Source organism: Arvicola amphibius, chromosome 6, assembly GCF_903992535.2.
Source record: "Arvicola amphibius chromosome 6, mArvAmp1.2, whole genome shotgun sequence".
Classification (NCBI taxonomy): domain Eukaryota; kingdom Metazoa; phylum Chordata; class Mammalia; order Rodentia; family Cricetidae; genus Arvicola; species Arvicola amphibius.
The window spans coordinates 8,461,732-8,481,495 of record NC_052052.2 but is presented as its reverse complement, the minus strand read 5'-3'; the positions used below and the strand labels follow the sequence as shown (position 1 = coordinate 8,481,495).

The 19,764-nt window shown below is 51.5% G+C and overlaps 2 protein-coding genes across 6 annotated transcripts in view; both read right to left on the bottom strand.

The window, feature by feature from the left end:
- Nucleotides 1-425: 425 nt before the first annotated feature.
- LOC119816823 (migration and invasion inhibitory protein) lies at nucleotides 426-9,415 on the bottom strand. Of its 4 annotated transcripts, none has more exons than XM_038333798.1 (10): nucleotides 9,299-9,415; nucleotides 7,346-7,545; nucleotides 6,749-7,087; nucleotides 6,294-6,378; nucleotides 4,091-4,199; nucleotides 3,947-3,999; nucleotides 3,543-3,672; nucleotides 3,336-3,432; nucleotides 2,494-2,672; nucleotides 426-2,298 (listed from the first exon to the last, which is right to left on the bottom strand). In XM_038333798.1, the coding sequence occupies exons 2-9, from the start codon at nucleotides 7,466-7,468 to the stop codon at nucleotides 2,505-2,507; spliced, it is 1,104 nt and encodes a 367-aa protein (XP_038189726.1). In that variant the 5' UTR covers nucleotides 7,469-7,545; nucleotides 9,299-9,415; the 3' UTR covers nucleotides 426-2,298; nucleotides 2,494-2,504. The 4 variants fall into 4 exon arrangements, with proteins under 4 accessions (XP_038189726.1, XP_038189725.1, XP_038189727.1 ...); XM_038333797.1 differs by having other exon boundaries at nucleotides 2,538-2,672; XM_038333799.1 differs by having other exon boundaries at nucleotides 2,538-2,672; nucleotides 3,543-3,627.
- A 6,098-nt stretch (nucleotides 9,416-15,513) lies between these two features.
- Nucleotides 15,514-19,764, bottom strand: part of Mfn2 (mitofusin 2) — a 29,207-nt gene continuing 24,956 nt past the window's right edge. For both annotated transcript variants that reach the window (XM_038333631.1, XM_038333630.1), the window contains exons 18-19: nucleotides 18,742-18,876; nucleotides 15,514-17,371 (exon numbers count right to left, since the gene is read on the bottom strand). In XM_038333631.1, coding sequence (XP_038189559.1) covers nucleotides 17,302-17,371; nucleotides 18,742-18,876 — 205 coding nt within the window. In that variant the 3' untranslated portion in view covers nucleotides 15,514-17,301. The remainder of the gene's footprint in view (nucleotides 17,372-18,741; nucleotides 18,877-19,764) is intronic.

Genomic DNA, 19,764 nt, shown 5'->3' with positions numbered 1-19,764 from the left:
ACAGTTGGTTGATTAGAGTTATCTGAAGTCTCTAGGCTAGTCAAATTCAAAGATACAGAAAGAATGGCGCCACCAGCAGCAAGAGGAGACAGACATTAGGAGACATCTGGAGGGGAGCTTCTCCAGAGGAGGTGAGGGAAGTTGAACAAGGATTCTCATGCGGACAAGATGGCCAGACCAAGCCTGGTGACCTGAGCTTCATCCCCAGGGCTGAGGATCAAGAGAGCTGACTCCCCAGAGTCGTCTCTGGGCCTCCACCCAGGCACTTTAGCGTGTGCACCCCTCACAATAACCGACAGATGCCTCCAGGGACAGCTTGTCCTTTCAGAGTCTAAACGGACCATCCCCCGAGGGGTTTTACCTGTCCTAAATAATCTGCCCACAATGTAAGTCATCATTTATTTTCTACTGTGGAAGTTAATAATGAGAAGACATATTATGCGAAAAAAACATGTTAATATCCATTTATCTTTATTTCACATGTTTGAGGGTTTTGCCTCCACGTATGTGTGCTCACTGGGCGAGTAGGCCAGAAGAGGGCGCTGGATTCCCCAGCACCAGAATTAGGAGTGGTTGTGAGTCACAGGTCAGTGCCCGGGCTGAACTTGGGCCGTCTGCGAGAGCTGCAAGAGCTCTTAACCACTGAGCTCTCCCCAGGCCCAAGCAAGGGAAAACTGTGTCTTAACTAACAGGTATGGCATTGTATACAAATAAATAAAGAGAAAATTAAAAAATAAATGAAATAAACCTTTCTGTTAAACCAGGGAGTTGGGGCATTTAAATTATTACTGCAGCATGACCTGACTCACCCTGACTAACACCTGCATTCTTAGACCCAGGAGCTAAGGCCTGAAGGTTGCTTAACTTTGAATGTAGTGATATTTCATTTGTATTTTAATAAATAAAGCTTACCTGAAGATCTGAGAGTAAAACAGCCACACTAATCAGTCACATAGACCAGACAGTGGTGACACTCACCTTTAATCCCCGTAGCCACACTAGTTAGCCATAGAAACCAGGCAACCCAAAGCACACAAGGGATGGGAGAGACAGGATCCTACTCCCTAACACCTCCCAGCTCTGTTCTGATGTGCTGCTTGATAAGCTATCAGTTTCTCAACTTATCCTTCTTAGGGTTGTGAGCCACCCTGTTTCTAGAACTGGGCCCAGAAAAGGGCATGGAGATGCCAGGGACCTCAAGGACAGAGCTCACTTATTCGATATGAGACACACTTTTAGTGAGTCTCTGTGTGTGTATGTGTGTGTGTGTTTGTGTCTTTCTGTGTGTGTGAATGCAGGTGCACACATGCCATGGTGTGCATAAGTCAGAAGACCACACTGGGTGTTGATCTACACTTTCCATCGTGAGGTGGGGAGTTTCTTTGTTGTTTTTCCAATGTGTATGCCAGGCTAGCTGGCCCATGAGCCTCAGGAATTCCTCTATCTTCACCTCTCATCCCCCCCCCTAGGATTACAGACACTCAGTACATGTCTGGATTTTACATGGGTCCTAGGGATTTGAACTCAGGTCCTCAAACTTACATAACAAGAATTCTTACCCACTGAGCCATCTCCCCAGGCCTGAGGTACTGTAACACTGACCTTGGTTCTAGCCTGCCTTGGGGAACCACCCCATTTATCTGGTAGACAACCTTTATCTAGATCTGAGAGCTACAGAAAAAGCTAGAAGCCCAAGTAGGGCCCAGTGGATATGCCTGTAATCCTAATACTCAGGAGGTGGAGGCAGGAGGATTGGAGCAGTTCAAGGTCATCCTTGGACTGTGAGTTCCAGGCCAGCCTAGGCCACGTGAGACTCTATGGTAAAAAGTATACAAAAAAGAAGCCACACTCCAAGTAATGGGTGCTCACTGGGTGCTCGCCTCCAGGTAGCCAGTGTCTCCTTTAGGCAAAGTGAAGCCAGTTGTGACCAGGACACCTGGACATCAAGGGGACCAGCAGGAAAGACAAGCTATGTGGGGACGGGAAGTATAGGGCCCTGAGTTTTATTTGCATACTGACAGAGTCTCCGCCCCCTCCAGGAGGAGGGAGGATGGGCCAGCGCCAGGCCTGGGTCCTCCCATCTCAACAGCACAACCACTTCCATCTTGTCAGGGTTCAGCCTCATTATAGGGGCATCCATCCCTCCCTCAGGTGCTGCCTCCTCAGGGGAGGTTGACGGCACCGGCAGAATACTGTTCTCTTCTGAGTGGTCAGTCTTCAGGGCTTCTAGTGGGTGGGACGGAGCTGGGAAACCTGAGGCTCTGACCAGATTGGTGGTGGGACCTGCACTGGCAAGGCCTGGAAGGTGAACGGGGAGGTGTTAGCAGGGGTCACCCGGGGATAGGTCGCGCCCAGTATTAGCCTCAATTCCTCCTGCACCTTGGAGTGAGGGCCACCTTCCTGAGTAGACTTGGGCAGGTGGGAAGGAGTGCCAAGGCCAGGGGAGCAAAGTTTTCAGGGCCCGAGCCCCCATCGTGATAGGATCTGTCCTACCTGGACCCCTCTCACCCCAGGTCGGGACACACCCTGGACCCTACCAGGCGGGATGGGCTGGTGGCTGACAGATGTCGGCGCTGCGTTCCACAGGAGACAGAGGACCAGAGGTCAAGACTCTTGGGGACACAGCTTTTCTCAGGCTTTGGAGGGAGGATATCCCAGCCCAGCAGACAGTGCTGTGGAGAGAAAAGGTTAGCGGCATCTGCTATCCACAACCACAAGAAAGACCCCTGAGGAGCCACGAGCCTCTCCCTGGGGATCCAGGTATATCTACCCATTGGTTACCAGTCCCTACTGACCTGGCCACTGGCTACCCAACCCTCCCCAAGATGGATGAGAGGATGTGGGTATTAATGGGGTCCTTTCCACACCGGACTTGGCCCTGAACATCTAAGTTGCGTGACTTCACTAAACCATCCTCAAGACCCCAACATCAAAGATGTTCTCACTCTACCAGTTTGTAGGGAAGCCGAAGGGTCTTTCCCCTCTGCTTTTCTCCCAATTACAGCTACCCTGTCCTTCGCCCAGTGTGGAAATGGGATGCATGATAGAAACACAAAGGTCTGGGATCAAACCCATCTCTCCAGCTAGCTCCATTCTGTGACCTGCGTGGGGGTGGGGTAAGACAGTGTCTGCGTGGCTCTGGGAAACAGCCCTCCTAAGAGCCATGCATGTAGACACCCATCTTAGACACCATGTGGGGGACAGGTGACACACCAGCCCAGGTGAAGCCAGAGGCCTGCTAGCATGCTAGAGCCTAGGAGCAAGCTCTCTTCAGGGCTAGTTTAGGATCCCTCCCACACAGGCCTGCCTCTAGCATCTTCAGGCAAGCGGCTTACCCGAGGCAGAGCCAGGGTGTCAGAGGCATCAAAGCTTTTCCGTCTATGAATTCGATAGCGGTGTGGGGGATCCAGGATGGACAAGGGGATGCTCACCCTGTGCAAGAGGCACAGCATCAATATTACCAGGGGCCACGTTTGGTACCCAACTCTAGTTGCAACTGTCCAGTGGGACCTCCAGGGAATTCCAATGCTCTCAACACTCACCTGACCTGCGCGGGCTCCGCCAGAGTCTCAGGTCCCTGCTGGTCCCGGGGTATCCCACATAGGCGGCAAGGGGTACCTGGGTCCACTGGCACAGGAAACAGACGCCGGTTGACACGGTAACAGTACACACCTGTGAGACCCATGATAAACCACAGTTGCCCCTAAGCCGGGGAATTTGCTGCCAGGGCCTCTGGCTGCCCCTCGACACACAAACCATACCATCCATTGAGGAGTCGCTCTGGGCCACTTTTCCCCCAGCCCCTTTCCTCCCAAAGTCTTGGGTCCACACTCAGGGGCCCCGAGAGCTGTACTCTGCTATCTCTGAAAGCAGCCTGAGAGAGGTGGTTACAAAGAGCAGGACCTAAGCCAGCCAGGCCCCAGGCCTGGTAGAAGTGTTCACTCACACTGGTGGCTCTCTTCCACACCACTGCTCTCCTGCAGGCCTGGGAACACAGCTCTGGGGGGAGGGGGGGGAGAGAAGATGAGCAGGATGAGTGACAGAGTCCCCTAACCACCCTCCACCCTCCTCGCGCACACCCCCCCCTTACTCAGGGGAGTCACAGACACAATCCTCTCTGTTGGCTTCTCGGAACCTCTGAAGCACGGAGAAGAAGGCCTCGGGTTCGCTGGTGACGGGGGAACTAGTGTCCAGGGACCCTGGGGTGGACAAAGCACCGGTGAGGGAGGCAGGGCTAATGGGCTGGGGCCCCACCTCACCCCAGGACTCTCCACTCGCTGTGAGGGCCAGCTCTGAGCACCCGTCTGCCCTGACATAGTCAGCCACCCACAGACAACTCTCTCACAGAGCTCTTAACAGAGGCCACACACCCATTTATTCCAGAGACAGGAACTGTGGAGCCCTGGCTGGCCTGGAACTTCATATATAGACCAGGCTGGTCTTGAACTCACAGAGACTGGACTGCCTCTGCCTCTTAAGTGTTGGGATTAAAAATATACTGTATACTGTTACTTCAGAGACAATATCTCGTAGCCCAGGCTGGCCTCCAACTCAACATTTTTGCCTCCACCACCCAGTACAGAGATTATAGGCATATACCTGGCTTACATTCTTTTTTCTTATTTTAAGATTTATTTATTATGTATACAGTGTTCTGCCTGCATGTGTGTCTGCACAACAGAGGAAGACACCAGATCTCGTTATAGAAGGTTGTGAACCACCATGTGATTGTTGGGAATTGGACTCAGGACCTCTGGAAGAACAGCCAGTGTTTTTAACCTCTGAACCATCTCTCCAGCCCCTGCTTACATTCTTACTAGCTGGGAAGAGCAGGAAGCCAGTCAAGGTTCCCACTCTGAGGAGGTGATATTCTAAAGGGAAGAAAGACTAATTAGTCAGGCCAGGGTCAGGGGGCTGAGCGCCCCAGGGCAGGAGGCTGCAAGTGAGGTCTGAGAAGGTGACCAGAGCAAAGACCAAGGAAGTCACATGGGCCAATAGCCCAGTCGGTGAAGAACTCAGGTGCTTGGAGTGTGAGGAACTCAGGAGGGACAGGACAATGGAGGGTGAGGGTGGAGGGGTGAAGCCAGGAACTGAGACGATTTGGGGACAAGGAGTGTCAAAATCAAGTCAGCCATGTTTTTACAGGACACATCCTTGAGGTGAGGGAAAGCAGGGGCAGTTAAAAGGAGGCCATGGATTTGAGAAATGTCCTGAGGAAGAGAATGTATTAATGCTCAGGACGTGAAACACGTAACTAACGGGAGGCAGGTCGAGGCTGGGCCCGAGGTCACAGTCTGACTTCTTAAGTTCACCGAGCTGCCACTTACAGAGATGGGAGGGAGAGCCGCTGTGCAAAGGAGGAGATGGAAACCAGGACCTCGGTTGCAGAAGTCAGATTACTTTTTAAACTACATTTTATCTTTATTTATTTGTGTGTCTAAAAAAATTCTTTTAGTGGGGTGTGGTGGCATACACCTTTAATCTTTGGGATCTCTGTGAGTTCAAGGACAACCTGTTCAATATAGGTAGTTAGTTCCAGGACTACCAGGGCTACATAGAGACCCTATATCCAAATACAAATGTATATGTGTGTATATGTGTGGGTGTATGTATGTATATGTGTGTGTGTGCACTTAAGGTAGGGCTGGAGAGGTGATTCAATGGTGAAGAGCACTGGTTGTACCAGGCAGTGGTGGCACATTTCTTTAATTAATCCCAGCACTCGGGAGGCAGAGGCAGGTGGACCTCAGAGGTCCAGGCCAGCCTGGTCTACAGAGTTTTAGGATGGCCAAGACTACACAGAGAAATGCTGTCTCGGAAAACAAACAAAACACAGCAAACAAATGAGCACTGGCTGCTCTTGCAGGGATTCAATGCCCACCTCCCACAGTGGCTCACAACCATCTATAACTCCAGTTCCTGGCTCTTATGTCCGCTTCTGGCCTCTACAGGTACCAGGCATGCACATGATACACATACATACATACAGGCAAACATCATCACACACACACACACACAAATTAATAGTTAAAACTAAAAACAAAAAGCTAAAATGGCAAAATTTCTGTGGCATGCGTTTTAGCGCTCAGTTGACAGCAATGAGGTGGAAGAGGCTGGAGGGAGGACAGGAGCCCGGAGGTGCCAGGAGAGGAGCAATAGTGTGGAGATGATCCCACAAGGGTTGGGCAGGAGCCTGGCCTCTATAAATGCTCAAATATCGAGCAGCCCTGATTCACTCATTCATTCAGCTTCATGGGTATCCGGGCTATAATAAGCCCAACCCTGCCCCTCACCTGCAATCCAATCATAGCCCAGGTATGGCCGGAAGTGCCACTTGCTCTCAGGCACTGTAGACTCTTGGGAGAAGGTCACTTTGGGCTGAAGAAGTAGACAAGGCAGGCACGGGCTGGATCGGCAGGCCTGGCCCAGAGGAGGCCCCGTTTGGGGAACAATGCACTGGGTATTAACTTAGACTCCAGGTTGGCGCCAACCTCAGCTGGGGAGCTCAGAAATGGGAAGGTAAGTTTTGTCCCACTTTGGGTGTGGCTTTGAACAAGCCTGGGCTCCAAGCCTCAGTCCTCCCACCTGACCAATAGGGTTGTCTCCTTCTTCCAAAAGGGCAAAGATGTACTAGCAATAACTGGACACACCTTACTGGATCTCCTAGAGGCCTCACCGCTTACTGGGGAAGCTTGTCCAGGAACAATCTGTCAGAGCTCCCCAGGATTTCCAGGTGCTCCTGAGTTACCTTAGATGGCTTGCTTGGTCGTGACAGCATGGACTTTGGAACCTGTGTCTCGTGAGGTTTTGGTGGCCCCTTCAGACCTTCAGTGGCTAGCAAGGGTTCTGAGGGGGGCTGCCGTTCATCTTGGGGCTCCCAGTGTTGGCACGTGGCAGATGGTAAAGAGTCCACCCTGTAGCTGTCGTTGCCACACCAGGACATATCTGATGTGTCTCCTCGATGACTGTCCAGTGGGTCCCACTCCTGTCTTTTGTCCTGTGAGCTTGGGGCCACCGAGGAGCTGGAGGAACTCTCTTGGGACATGGGCATCTCTAAGTTGCCGCTGCTGCTATAGTCCAGGTTTGACTGCAAGAAACAGGCCAGGTTACCCAAGCAGCAGTCTGGCCAGTGCCCAGCCACTCAGGTTCACTCTGGACTCATAGGGCTTCATTCTGCTGTGGCCTCTGGGTGTCCCAGCCCAGTCCCTTCCTCCCAAGGCCTCAGTTTTGCAACGTCGGTGAAATGGGTGCATTGGGTAAGGTTGACCCTGGAAGCTTGGACATAGTCACGGGGGGTAGGCAGTCTTTTCCTCACCGCCCGGGCATTACCAAGGGGGTCACCCACCTCTGACGCTGCCCTGGCCACTGACCGACACATGGCATCGTGCCCAGCCCACAGCTGCTTCAACAGCTCCAGGCTGAGCAGCCGAAGCTGAATGGCGTCTTTAGTCTCTGCCATCTGGGGCATGGGTCTCAGCTTTTCACAGCTTGTCACTGGCTCTGGGCTGGAGGATACTCACAGGAGATGCTCAGGCTCAGTTCTACCTGAAGTCAAAGGATCAATGACAAAAGATGAGGGAGAGAACCTGCCACAGAGGCCTGAATTCAAATCATCACCGGGACTCTCCTGTACTCTGCAGCCTCACCCTGGTTACTTAACCTCTCTGTGCCTCTTGTCCTAACCTGATAAACATGGCAGCATAGAGTTACCCTACCATGCCGTCACTAGGGCAACACAGGAGTGCATGTCAGTAAATGTCCATCAGTACTAAGCCAGCCAGGATGTCTGGCAGGTCTCCAACATTCTTAATTCCCATCTGCTTTGTGTGCCAACTGTGCTATTTCTTCCCCCCAAAGACCACATCTCAGAGTACTGTGGAGGGCTGTTTTTGAACAATTATGGACTACAGGAAAATGCCTGCCTGCCAAGAGACTAAAACTCCCATTGCGCCTTCCTTAGTTATCTGACTCCTGGGCCCGTGAGATGGCTCAGTGGGGAAGGGTTGCTTAAGGCCAGGCTTGACAACCTGGGTTCAGTTTTCAGGGTCTACACGGTGGAAGGAGAGAGCTGACTCCATACATGTGTCATGGCATGCGCCTGCCCATACAGACAAAAAAATGTCTTGAAAATTAATCTCATTCCTAGCCGGGCAGTGGTGGTGCACGCCTTTAATCCCAGCACTCGGGAGGCAGAGGCAGGCGGATCTCTGTGAGTTCGAGACCAGCCTGGTCTACAAGAGCTAGTTCCAGGACAGGCTCCAAAGCTACAGAGAAACCCTGTCTCGAAAAACAAACAAACAAAAAATTAATCTCATTCCTTTGCCATACAGAAAGAGACTGGTACAGAGTGCTAATTCAAAGCTTAAGAATTTACGTTATCTGGGGCTGGCATTGAGCCCAGGACCTGCAGCATTAAGCTTCTTCTCTGACACAAAGCTGCCCCCAGCCATTTTTTTTTTTTTTTTTTTTTTTTGCTCATGTACCCCAAGGTCACACAGCTAGTGTCAAAGCAGGGTTTGAACTAACCTGTAGGTTCCTAGTTGTTGTGTAGCAGCTACCCCCCCACCCAATCCCCACCACCACCACCCCCACATCCAAGCATCTCCCTCTTGGTGGGAGGTGAGAGTCTCCTCAGAAAGTTGCAAGATTTTAAGGTCACTTTAAACAATGGCTAGGGACAGAAATCTGGACTGGAGCCACCTGCAAGCTGTACAGGGGTGAATCAGAATCCACACTAGGTGTGTGTGTAGCCGGTGCAGCTGCCTGCCTTTGGGTCACATAAGTTCCCGAAGTGACACCAACACACTCATTGGTTCGCCCATGAGCGAACCAGCTACACCTGGATGGAATCATTTCTTTGCTCTCTTGACTGTGCTCTGGAGCAAACAGACCTTTGTTGACATATGACTCCCGACTAAGGGTCTGCGCTTAGGGAAGCCTGGCCCTGACAGGGCTGGTAGGTTCCTGGGAAACCTTCCCCTTTCTCCAACCAGCTTTGGTCCTTCAGAGGTCCAGCTCAGGAACACCTCCTTTGCTTCTGGAAGGGATGCCTGCAGTGTAGGGAAGGGCTTCCCACTTTTAGAACCACAGTCCAGACTCCTCCACCAGCACCAGAGCTCTTACTCCGGGATGGGTCAGAACCCCTGCTCTGTCACAGCCCTGCCGCCCCATACGCTCCTGGGGACTTGGGTTTCCATGCAGTCTGCAGTGGGGAGCAGAGCAGACCCCAGCCTCTCACTCACGCGCACCCACGCAGGGTGCATATCGGACCTGGAAAAGGCGCTTGCCCCTTCTCTACCTGGTCTGGCCGGGTGTAGGCACATCTCTCTGGTCCCAAGATCAGGGGCCGCTTTGGATAAAAGGACTCGGACGCCCTCGACAGGGAAGCCGAGGTCCCCAGCAGCCCGGGGTTCCGCCTCCTCTGGGTGGAGCCTCGGATGGTTGTCCTAATTGGGTAAAGCTGGAGCGGGGCCTCCACCAGCTGTCCTGATTGGCCAATTGGCAGGGCAGGACGTCAGACAAACGTTAGTACGCATCCGGAAGCGGCAGTTTCAATTTGGGGGTGGGGCTAATAGCCCTCATTGCTGATTTGTTGACTGAAAATGTCAAGTCTGCCAACTTAAATTTTATTGAATGGAAATTACCGGAACTACAGGTTCCGATTGGTCTGTATGGCCCGGCTACGTGATTTCCGGATGATTGTGGAGCTGCAAGTGACTGCGGATGGGCGGGACAAGTGGCTAGGGCAACGCATTCCATCTTTCAAGCTTTTTTTTTTTTCTTAAGAGAAAGTCTTTTGAAGCCTAGGCTTGTTTTGGACTAAGGGCTCCTCTCGGTTGGTGGGGGAGGGTGGATTTACAGGCGTGTCCTATTAGGCTTGCTTTCTTCACACTTCAAGTCTCTGTGAGGTGTCTACTTTGTGTCTGAGGCCCTGGAAGGCAAAGATTTAAGAGTGGGGACAGAGGGAGAGAAGTCACTGGCAAAATTACAATATAGATACCATAAATCTGGTCCTGTAAAATATAAACCAAATTTAGCTGGGCATGGTGGTGCACTCCTTTAATCCCGGAACTCAGAAGGCAGAGGCAGGCAGATCTCTGAGTTTGAGGTGAAGCAAGTTCCAGGACAGCCAGATACCCAGAGAAACCCTATCTCAAAAGAAAAGAAAGACTTAAGACAAAATTTAATGAAGCTCAGACTAGCCTCGAACTTGCTATGTCATGAGGATGGCCTTAGATTGACTCCTTCTTCAGCCTCTACCTCCTCGAATACTGGAATTACAGCCTATTCCAACAAACAGAGTGTGGGACTGAACCCAGAGCTCTAAGCACGGAAGTGTGCTACCTTAGTGTTTTTAATGGCACTGTGTCTTAAACGCCCCTGGCTGCTAGCCATTCTCCTTTCTCCCTGCCACAGAGTCAGAAGGCCAGCCACCCCAGGAAAAGGTCTAGACTGGAGGACACTTGAAATAAGCGTCCTGGAGCCAGGCAATGGTGGCGCGCATGCCACCCTTAATCCCAGCACTTGGGAGGCAGAGGCAGGAGGATCTCTGTGAGTTCAAGGCCAGCCTGGTCTACAGAGCGAGTTCCAGGACAGTACAGGCTCGAAAACTACATAGAGAAAGTCTGTCTCGAAAAACCAAAATAAATAAATAAACAAATAAATAAATAGAAAATAAAAGAAAGGAAGCATCCTGGAATTCATTGTAAGGGGCCTGCTTTGCTCTCACTATCTTCATTCAATAAGCACAATTTACTGATATTGCAAGTGCCTGACAATTCTGTGCCAGCTCTTGGCGGGGATAGAGATGATGTGCCCTGCAGGAGCATTACAACCAATATGATGTCACGGCTGGTGCACACCTTCAATCCCAGCACTCAGCAGGCAAGGACTCAAGACCAACCTGGTCTACCTAATGAGCTCCAGGGCTGCATAGTGAGATCCTGTCTCAAAACAAGACAGAATTTGTCATGTTAAAGGCCAACCTGATCTACAGAGTGAGTTCCAGGACAGCCAGGGCTACACAGAGAGACCCTGTCTTGAAAAATAAAAAAATAAAGAAGGCTCTCTCTTTCGACCATGTGGGATCTGGGGTTCAAACGCAGTTCATTAGGCTTGGAGGCAAATGCCTTCACCTGCCAAGCTATCTCTAGCCCCTACAACCCGAATTTTTAAGTGTTCTGACACTTAAAAACAGATAAAACAACAGATATTTCATTTAAAAAAAAAAGATGAACTCATAAAAAGAAAGGTAGGGGAAAGGAGAGAAAAATCAGAAGAGAAAGCTTGAAGTCCAAAGAAAGCTTTGGAGTCCGCTAGGCTGCGTCACTCTCTGGGGATCAGTGAACAGAGGACTGACAGGTGGGGCAGTGGCTGGTCTGAGGGAGAGCCGCCCTCGATGTGGGCGGTTCCTTTTCAGCTGGCGGCCAAGAAAGTCAAGTCAGAGGGAAAAGCTGTTTTGCCACCAGCGCCCGTCTTCTCCGATCTCTCTGACCTTTCAATGTGGACGTCACACCGACAATTCCCTAGGGTGCTTTTAGGACACACACACACACACACCTTCTCTGCGTACAGAATCTAACACTGGGAGCCACGGCTGCTCAGTTGCATGACATAGCAGAAACAGAGTTAGGTAGAAATTAAGCAGCAGCCAGTGCTGATGGTTTGACTCCTGTGGTCCCTACAGCAGTCACCTCTACCTGTGAATGGCAAGACTCCGGTTAAGGAGTTTAAACTCAGGATTCCCTGCATGCCTGGGGACCTAGAACACAGAAATGGTTTTTGCTTTCTCTCTCTTTCTCTCTTCCTTTTAACCAAAATTCTAGACCAGGGATGGGTTACCTTCCTGTGAGGTAACAGGGTTATCTTCCTGTGAGTTTATGAGGTCCCTGAAGTCCCACAAACTATAAAGATTATTGCCCCTGGTCAGTTGCAAGCTGGAACTAGGTTATAAGATCCTATTACTGAAGACATCACATGCTTTACACTAGGACATAAAAGAATCAAGCTGAGACTAAGCTGAAAACCCCTCCCTGCTGCCTACTGTGGGAAGGAAAATTGCCCATGCTTCTACTCAGCCATGGACCCTATGCTCCTGTCATCGGCACTGCAGGCAGCCAGCCGTGTCTGAGTGTGTAACAGTGGCCTGAGAGGTGACTGCGCAACCAGCTGTTTTCCAATTGGACTTAAGGCCTGCTCCACGGGAGAGGGACCCATATTTGGCACTGGAAGCCGGCAGGGAAAAACAAAACAAACCAACCAACCAACCCTGTGGCTGGGAAGGTCATAGATCCTAGCGGGGAAGTACTGCTCTTAAATGGCATGATGTGCCTATCCAATTGCCTTCTTAATGTTCATATTTACATACATAGATTATTGCTGCTGTCAGCCTTGGTGAGGGGAGCTTCCTTTTCGCTACTGAGGAAACCAGTAACTGATCAAAATGCTGAGAATTCAGTGACTGTTGCTGTGTTGTAGTGGCCCAATGTTCAGCCTTAAATGGAAGAACATCAGACATCTTATCACCCCCTCCAACGCTCAGGGAACAATGCAGAAGGGGGAGCTGAAGGAACGTAAGAGCTGGAAGAAGGGTAAAGGGTTACTGAATTTGGTATGACATGGCTGATTGCTTGTGTGGCGCCTTTACGAGAGGTGGAGCCCACTAATATCCCTCATGGAAGGGGAAGGCATGTGAGGCAGCGGAACTGCAGGGGACCGGGAGACCCCAGTGGCATAGTTATTCATGTTCCTGTAAGCCCAGCTAACTCACTGCTTCACCAAGCTGGACTCAAATCTGAGACCAGTGCTTTCTCCTGTCTGAAAACGACTTCCCGGGAAATGTCGTGCAATTGTTATTGGCTTTTTCTGGATGGTGGGGCCTGGGAGATGGCTCGGCAGGTAAATCTCTTTGGCTGTGAAACATGAGGACTCTGGGCCCAATCAGTAGAAGCCATATAAATGCCAGATGTGGCACACCTCTGAAACCCTAGCACCCTTATGGTAAGATTGGGGGACGGGTGGTAGGTGGAGACAGAATGGCCTGTAAGCTCTCTGACCAGCCTGCATGTTTGGAAGCAAACAAGAGACACCCTGTCTCAAGGTGGGAGGGTTAAGAACAGACTCGGAACGCTGTCCTGTGACCTCCATATGCATGGCATGGCACATTGATGTGTGGGCACGCAGTTTCAAGAGAGGCATGCGTGCTGTGGGTGTAGATGGCTGAGTGCTTGTCTAGAGTGCAGGGCCCCTAGCATACGCAAACCAAGCCCGGCAAGGTACACCTTTAATCCTAGCACTCAGAAGGCAGAGGCAGGAGGATCTCTGTGGGTTCATGGGTAGCTCGTCTTCATGAACCCCAGGCTGGTAAGGCTTTATGAGAAAGAAAGCAAAACAAAAGGGGTAGAGAGATGGCTCAGTGTTGACGGCCTTTGCTGCAAATCATGACAGCTGGTTTTGTATCCCAGAATCTACACAGCAACCCTAACACACACACACCAGCTTTAAAAGTAAATTTAAAAAATACACATGTACACATTGTTGTGTTTCAAAATCTGACCCTTTTTGCCACTCCTGTTGTAAGCACCCAGCTGAGGGTACTTTCATGCCCTCCTAGAATGCTACTGTCATTGCCTGGCCGGTCTCTTTGCTTCCATCCTCAGTCATGTCTGACTCCACAGAGTTCATCGAAGGCCCCTGCTGAGATGTAGTCGGCTCTGACTAGCCCTTTCTTGCCTCAGGAAAACAAAGCACCCCATTCTCCCACAGATCCTGCCTGCTTTCTTTCCTCTCTCCCTTATACCCTACCCAGGTCTCCCAGGACTCATTCCCCAGGCTGCACTCAGGTGTTAGCTCAGTTACGTCTCCTCCAGCCACGCCATCCTTGTACCCTTGCACACCTTCCTCACACACTTACCTACTGACCTCTTGTCTTCTCCTAAGTGACCTTGGCTCTTATCCAGACAAGCTCTGTAAAGGCAGGAGTTCTGGGAATCAAACCTAGAGCCTCCTGCATGCTGGGCAAGTCAATGGCAGGGTTCACCCCTACACACCCCCAGGATTTCTCTGTGTAGCCCTAGTTACAAGCTGTCTTGGAACTTGCTCTGTAGACCAAGCTGGACTAGAACTCGCAGAGATCCACCTGACCGAGTACTGGGATTAAAGGCGTGCGCCATCACTGCCCAGCTTTCTTTGTTTTTTAAGACAGAGTCTCTATGCAGCGTGGCTGGCCTGAAACTTTGCTGTCTGAGAGAGGGGTTAGTCTCTCCAGTACCCTGTCACTGGGCAGATGAAGCAGGGATGAGTCTGGCCTTACCTGAGAATAACTGAGTCAGGTCTAGAAAACCGTTCCTTGTGAGCTACCACCCAACGGGTCAGCAGCAGCAGCAGCAGCTTGCTAATGACAGAAGCCCCCCTCCCCTGCCCCTCCAGACTCACACAGGCACACTTGGTCAACGTTTTGCTTCACACATATGTGTACTAGATCGTGGTGTTTCTAGAGGGAGGGGAGAGTAAAGAGCACACTGAAAAGCTGATAGGCTTGGGGAAAATAAGTTTTGGGCTCAAAAGTCGGCTTCACCCTCCCTTCCCTTCCCTCCCCGATCAGTCCAAGACACTAGGACATCAGCAGCTAGTCTTATTTCTCTGAACTTCAGTTTCCACAAAGGGGCTGAACAAGCCGGATTCTTAGCACTCACATTATGTCCTAGAACTGCGGCCGCCCACAGGCTTCCAGGAGCTCTTGAGCTCCCCAGAGTCCTGGACGGCAAATGTGCAAACACTAGAGCAGCCCTCGCAGAGCCCAAACACAGCAGCTCCTGAGATGACTATTCTGGAACACATGCATATCCTGTGATACACACCAGGTAAACTGCCAGCTCAGGAAGAACGGCAGCGCGTGTACACAAGAGGGGAGAGGGGGCTGAATCTGAAGAACCAGGCAAGAACTTGGGCCTCCATCCTGGAGGAGTTCTGGATGCCTGGGGTGTGGTACATGCTCAACTCCAAGTGCAAAGGTCATAAGAGGTAAGGGTAGGAGAGGGGCTGGGGGCATTAATCTGTCACTGTGGTGAGGAGGTCAGGGTCTCGGAGAGTCAGAAAGAAAGTGACGGATTGGTTACATGGACTCGATGACCCCTTGAGTTTGTGGTCTGAGAATCTGGAAAGATGTAGTTACCATCAGCTGAGCTCAAGAGTTTTTGAGACAGACAAGTGGGTGGGTAGGGGTGGGACCTTAGTCAAGAGGACACATGTAGAAGGGCAAGGAGAAGCCACTAATGGCCTTTTCCACTCCCAAGGGCCCTTCTAACAAGAAAGGTCACAGCCAAGTTCTCAGAAGGTGGAGTGGGGTGGCCCGCTGAGTCACTGATGTTTTACATGAAGCCTGAGTGTGTGGTGTTACAAAGAACTGGGTACAGGAATCGCTCTGGATCTGCTGGCCCTCAGAGGCTGGCGTGTCCCTTCCTCTCAGACCAGCCCACAGACTGTGCGGGGCCACTGCCAGGCAGAGAGTTCACACAGGGTCACAACTGGGGCTTTATTTTAGTTTCCAATACATCAGCAGAGATACAGGTAACTCAGGCAGGTGCATCACCTCAAATATACCAGAAGCAAACTCACTGTGTCAGGAGCCTGTCGCGCCCCAGCAAAGATCACACAACAGTTAGCAGCAAGAAATTAAAGTGCTCCGCTAAACGTCTCAGGTGCAGTCTCTCCCTGGTGGTTTAAGTGGAATTTTTACTTACGTAAGTTCAAAATTTCATTCAGTACTCAGGGGCTATACTGAAAAAGAGTTTATTCTGTTTTTCCCCCCAAAAAAGAATACAACATTTGTTGGGATCATGTGACTCTGATTTGTCCTGACCCACTGTGAGGTGACCCCATCTGTCCAGCCTGGTAATACACTCACAACTTCTTCCCATTACATGCTGACCTGGATCAAGACCATCACTATCCCAGTAAACAGGGTAGGCTGAGGGGCAAGTGAGCACAGGGCCATGGGCAGCCAATCAGCAGGACCTTGTCCCCTGGGGAGCTCCTGGCTGTGGGCTTCTGGGAGGGGATGCAGCCCAATGGTTTGTCTCTAAGACACTCTCTACCCCTGGTCTACAAGGCTTCATTAACCCAAAACTGTTTTTTTTTTTTTCAGACAATCCACCTGGGTGACTGAAATCTTCCCCACTTTGACCAGTAACAGTTTCAACCCTCAACAATGGGAAGCTCAGAGTCAACAGGAGGCTAAGCAAGCAGCAGGAGGTTCAGGAGTAGAATGGGAGGAGACTTGAGGGTCAGGGCAGTAGGAAAATGGCAGCCTGGCTTCTCATGCTGTTTTGTGGCCAGCTACAGGCATCGGCACAGGGTACAGTCTAGAGAATGGTGGCCACGGGGAGCTCGCAGCAAGGCAGAGATGAGCTGAAGTTAGGGAGGTGGGCTCACAGGCTTGTGTGCCCCTCAGTGCTAGGTCAGGTCGAGAGAGGGATCTCTCCTGTACCTACCTTCTCTAGCCACCCCAGGCAGCCCCATCTTCCACCATTCCTCCTGCTACATCCTTTAACCACCTGGACCACACAAGCTCTCACTAATAAACCAGGACCATCAGGCCAAGAGCTGAAATCAGAGCAAGGGCCTCAATGGCAAGAAGGGAGGCAAGCCCCATCTCATCCTGTCAGACGTCAGCGCCACCACATCTGATACCCTAATCCACACACCTTCTCCCGAGCTCTCCCTCTGCTCTGCCTGGCAGAGGTCCCCAGCCTCCCGTACGAGCTGCTTGAGTCTAAAGCCCAGGGTGTGCTAAGCCTGGCCACCAAGCACAACTGAGAGACTGCAAGTGGGGAAAAGCGCTAGAGCTGAGGCCAAACACAAGCTACAAGTCTTTCTGGGACAAACGAGGCCCTTCCAGAACTATCCTGAATTCTTCCGGGGAGTCCAGTCACCCCCACATTGTCTTTCTCTAGGTGTGCCTGCTTGGGCTGGAGAAGGTGGGAGTGTCTGCCTGATGCCTGTGAGGGCTCCCCTCAGTATTCTGCAGGGTGCTACCCCGAGGAAGACCTTTTCAAATGCAGCGAACTTCAACCAGGTGAACATGCTGAGCAGACACGGACGTGCATGACTCCTCATGCCAAGCTGTCCCGTCCTTGTCAGTCTCCGTTAGGGTGTGCACCGGGGTCTCCTGCAGGGGTCGGGTAACTGGTGTGGAGGCTCAAACAGTACAGGACAGAGGCCTTCTCTCCGCAGTGGCCAAGGACTGGAGCCCATGGGAGGTGCGGCCCTGCCTCTCTCTGCGCAGGCCGCCCCAGCTGCCCACTATCTGCTCGGCTGCAGGTACTGGTGTGTGAACATGTTGAGTTCACTGTCCAACCAGCCAGCTTTATTCCTGCGAAGACAAGACTGCTTTGTACAGGCGGCAGACTGAACAGGTCACACTAGCCTGTCTGAACTGTCACTTAATCCTTCAATAGCACAGTTTCCCACTTTGTAGATGAGGAAAAGGACAGAGTCTGGCTTTTAAGAAAAGAGGTGAACTGAGACATAATCTCATTAAGCTGCCCAGGCTGGCCTGAACTCAGTCTCAGCTGTGAACTCCTCCTGCCTCGGCCTCCCATGTGCTCTGATTATAAAGTCAATCACCACGACTGGTTTGGGTTTTGCTGCAACCCAGATTCCCCAAACCTCTGGAGGACAGCTTTCTTGATTGACAGTTGAAGGTTTGGGTGCTAGCTCGGCCTATCTTTGTGGCTACCAGCAGCAGCAGACATTGTCCCGAGAGCCAGAGCCGGTGAGCGGTGTGTCCCTGGTGGTGGGCAGGAGGGGCACCTCTGCACAGGCCAGACACTGTTGGGGCTAGTGCTGAAACTTCTGAGTACCTCTCTGTCCTCTTTGGGCCTGACATCAGAGGTGGGGGCAGGATATGCAAGTCCCCATGTGCCAATGTTATCACAGCCTGAGCAGGGTGAGGACTACAGTACTTCTACCTTTAGCTGTGGCTGTTATGAAATTATAGTCTCATCTCACAGATGAAAGCCACAAGACACAGGAAAGCTGAGGAGGGAGTGCAGGGCCAGCACCCAGAACCTGGCTCCTCCAACTGATCCTCCTCCCAGCAAATGTCACAGTTCTACAGAGGCCACCAGTCCTGTTCCTGTGCAGAGACCTGGTGCTAAGCACTCCTGCTCCTGGGCTCAGAGAGGACTAAGTAGGACAGACATGGCGGCAGCTCTCACTGGGAAAGAGGAGTCAAAGTGCAGCCCACCTGCACCCCAACTGTGGAGCTCCAGACAAGGGGCTCAGCTTCCATGGGCACCAATTTTCCCATTAGAAAGTGGAGCTGAGGTGGGCATGGTGGCACACATCTTTAATCCCAGCACTAGGGAGGCAGAGGTAGGTGGATCCCAGTGAATTTGAGACCCGTCTCATTCACTGTCAAGTTCCAGGCCAGCCAGGGCTACAAAAACTGGGTGAGCTAGCCTGTGCCAAGTGCTGAGACCCTGCAGTTCAAAGGAGGGCGACCCATGACCTGCAACATCACAGCACTGCCTTGTTTCCTGGGTCACTACGCCCCATCTGCAAACACCCCGAGGACAGTGACACTGTATGTTAAGCCTCGAGCACCAGTGCCATCTTGTACTCAGAGCCTGGCAAACATCTCATGAGAGCTAAATCCCTGAGGAGCACCTGGGGTCCACACTGGAGACAGCAGAAGCAGACAAGCCCCAACTCCCCCAGCGTGGCCACTAGGCCACTCACCTGAGCAATTTGGCTTTGCTCTGAAGTGATTCCAGAGCCTCGACCTTTTTGTTCATGGCAGCAATTTCCTGCTCCAGATTATCCCGGGTGATGTCAACTTGCTGGCACAGATGAGCAAATGTCCCAGACAGTTCCCTAAGGGGACAGAGATGGGATCAACTGGGAAGATGGTGGTTTAGACAGGATTCTACTGGTGGCCAAATCCACCCAGAACAGAGCAGTAGCTGAGTCCATCCACATCTGCTCTGACCTGAAGTCCTGCTTTTGGGATTCTTCCCAGCTCTGCTGTAACAGCTCCCGATACCCACATCAAAAACAATGGGCATGCCGGGCGGTGGTGGCGCACGCCTTTAATCCCAGCACTCGGGAGGCAGAGGCAGGCGGATCTCTGTGAGTTCGAGACCAGCCTGGTCTACAAGAGCTAGTTCCAGGACAGGCTCCAAAGCCACAGAGAAACCCTGTCTCGAAAAACCAAAAAAAAAAAAAAAAACAAAAACAAACAAACAAAAAAAAAAAAAAAACAATGGGCATCACCACAGGAGACACATCAGTCCAGGGGTGAAGCTAACTGGACACAAGAGGCCAGGGTTCTGACTCTCATGCTCATCAGCTAGGCAGCGAGGAAAGGTCTTATCTCCTTCATCTCCAAGTCTCAGCATCCTCTCGTGCACGCATGTGTGTGTGTGATAGGGATGAAAGCCAGGCTTTCATGCATGCAAGGCAAACTCTCTGCCAACAGTTATATCCCTAGCCCTATCAGTACAACCAATAAAACATCTAGCTCACAGCTACAAAGCCAGTGCAAAAGGAGTCTGCCACGCCACAGTTCGAGGGCAATCAAAGCATGGTGGCTCAAGTCTGCAATCCCAGGACTCAGGAGGTTGAAGCCAAAAGACTGCCCTGAGTTTGGGATTAGGCAGTGCAGGGTAGTAAAACTGCCCTCTCCATGTTCCAGACCTACTGAGGCACTATAATCAGGCTTTGATTTAGGATCCCACAGCTCATGCCCTTTAATAAGGCAAC